This window comes from Gadus chalcogrammus, chromosome 4, assembly GCF_026213295.1.
Source record: "Gadus chalcogrammus isolate NIFS_2021 chromosome 4, NIFS_Gcha_1.0, whole genome shotgun sequence".
In the NCBI taxonomy this organism is placed as follows: domain Eukaryota; kingdom Metazoa; phylum Chordata; class Actinopteri; order Gadiformes; family Gadidae; genus Gadus; species Gadus chalcogrammus.
Genome location: NC_079415.1, coordinates 29,279,409 through 29,281,838, shown reverse-complemented (window position 1 = coordinate 29,281,838; position 2,430 = coordinate 29,279,409). Strand labels below are relative to the sequence as shown.

At 58.4% G+C, this 2,430-nt stretch overlaps 1 protein-coding gene across 1 annotated transcript in view; it reads left to right on the top strand.

The window, feature by feature from the left end:
* The first annotated feature begins 1,450 nt into the window (after nucleotides 1-1,450).
* The window catches only part of LOC130381166 (E3 ubiquitin-protein ligase TRIM63-like), a 1,875-nt gene continuing 895 nt past the window's right edge, over nucleotides 1,451-2,430 (top strand). The window contains exon 1 of the mRNA XM_056588628.1: nucleotides 1,451-2,430. This exon is cut by the window's right edge and continues 895 nt beyond it. Coding sequence (XP_056444603.1) covers nucleotides 1,620-2,430 — 811 coding nt within the window. The 5' untranslated portion in view covers nucleotides 1,451-1,619.

The following is a 2,430-nucleotide window of genomic DNA, read 5'->3' as shown; positions in this document are numbered from 1 at the left end:
CCCAACACACACTCCATTACACACAGGCAGTACACAACAACACACCACACTCTCCTGTGTACACATGCACTACACAACAACACAACTAACACACTCCTTTACACACAGGCAGTAATAATCAACCCTTTACAGACGGGCAGTACACAAAAACACACCATACGTGGAGGAAAGTACCACAGTGCTGTGTTATCTTCCTCTCCATAATGTAAACGTTACAAACTCTTCATCGTGATTGACAGGTATTGATTTGTGGTTCCACATGTGAATGTAATACAGTCCATACAGAACATCCACATGCAACATGTGTTCATTGCGTGTGCCTTAGACATCAACAAACTCTAAGGCCCGAAGCACAGGCAGCCCAGGTTGTGGTTCATATTTGCAGCGAAACCCAAATGATGAAAGCAATCGTATTGTTTAAATGCGCAAATGTAGCCAGGCTGTATCTTCTCGCACGCTTCAGAATGGACCCATCTGTTTTGGATGGTTAAAATTCCAAAACGTTAAAAACATTAAAAAACACATTCATATCTCAACAGGCCACGTCCAACTACACACATTCACAACACTCAGACACCAAGCAAACGTCTGCTCCCACGTTTGTCCTACAAGTGAGCATCAGAGGGTGTGTGTGTGTTTTGAACACATTTTTGAACATGAGGTTCTTGGAAAAACCCGCCAAAGACGGCCAGCCACCACCTCCGCCTCCTCCTCCTCCTGCTCCTCCTCCTCCTCCTCCTCCTCCTCCCTAACCTAGCTCCCTCCACCTCCTCCTCCTCCTCCCTAACCTAGCTCCCTCCTCCTCCTCCTCCTCCTCCTGCTCCTCCTCCTCCTCCTCCTCCTCCTCCTCCTCCTCCTCCTTCTCCTCCTCCTCCTCCTCCTCCTCCTCCTCCCTAACCTAGCTCCCTCCACCTCCTCCTCCTCCTCCCTAACCTAGCTCCCTCCTCCTCCTCCCCCCTTCCCTACGTAGGGTGTGTGTGTGTGTGTTTTGACCACTTGTGTGTGAGGGAGAAATGCTGTTCTTGGAAGCCTCCAAGAACAGCCTCCTCCTCAAGACACTCTTCCTTGCCCAACTCCTCACCTGATTCGCCTCCACCTCCCGTCACAAGGTAAGTTGTTTGGATCCCTGTCCAGTCCCCACACCTCCCTTATGGAGAGGCCAGAGTGGTCAGGGTGGGGGGGTGGTGGTGGTGGTGGGGGGGGGGGTGTAGAGAGGCCAAGTATAGCTTGTGCCAAAGCAAGGGCGGGGTGTGAATGTGTGTATGTGTGTGTGTGAATGTGTGGGTGTGTGTGTGTGTGTGGGGGGGGTTTGTGGTGGTCTATTTTCTCAGCATGCAACCAAGCGGCGGGCGGCGGGGGGGGGGTGGGGGGGGTTCACAGGTGTCGGGTGACATGGCTCCGCCGGTATAAAGGCGGGCCGTTCTCCCACGGCCCGCTAGATCAGAACAGCACCCCCGGCTCCAACGCAGCGACAAACAACAGCCACCGCAGCAGCGCCGGAACACAGACAGAGCTACCAGCCAATCGGAGAAGAAGACAAAACCCTCGAAACCCGGGATTGTTTCCTCGAGCGCGCTCTCTCTCTCTCTTTGGTTTGTCTGCAAAGCGTTTTTGGAGCGATGGACATCCAGACGGGCCGCGTGGTGCGCCCCCCTAGCCCCATGGAGAGCCTGGAGACGCAGCTGAGCTGCCCCATCTGCCTGGAGATGTTCACCAAGCCGGTGGTCATTCTGCCCTGCCAGCACAACCTGTGCCGCGGCTGCGCCAGCGACCTCTACGACTCCCGCAACCCCTACCACTACTCGGGCGGCGTGTTCCGCTGCCCCACCTGCCGCTTCGAGGTGTCCCTGGACCGCCACGGAGTGTACGGCCTGCAGCGCAACCTGCTGGTGGAGAACATCATCGACCTCTACAAGCAGCAGCAGGAAAAGAAGGGCGAGGGCGAGGGCGGCGGCGGCGGCGGCGAGGGCGACGGCACGCTCGACCCCCCGCTGAAGGACCGGGACTCCAAGGAGCCGGCGTGCGCCGAGCACCCCGAGGAGCGCATCAACATCTACTGCCTGACCTGCCAGACGCCCACTTGCTCCATGTGCAAGGTGTTCGGCCAGCACAAGGACTGCGAGGTGTCCCCGCTGCACGCCGTCTACCAGAGCCAGAAGGCCGAGCTGCGGGCGGCGGTGGAGGCGCTGGGCGACGCCAACGCCGTGGCGCAGGCCGTGAAGGCGCAGATGGAGGAGTCGTGCGCGACGCTGCGCGACAACGCCGAGCTGCAGAAGAGGCGCCTGGGCGAGAGCTTCGACCTGCTGTACGCCGTGCTGGAGGAGCGCAAGGGCCAGCTGCTGGAGAAAGTGGCCCAGGAGGAGGGCGAGAAGGTGGCCACGCTGCGGTCGCTGGTGGACGGGTACAAGCTGCACCTGGAGGCGGGCGGGC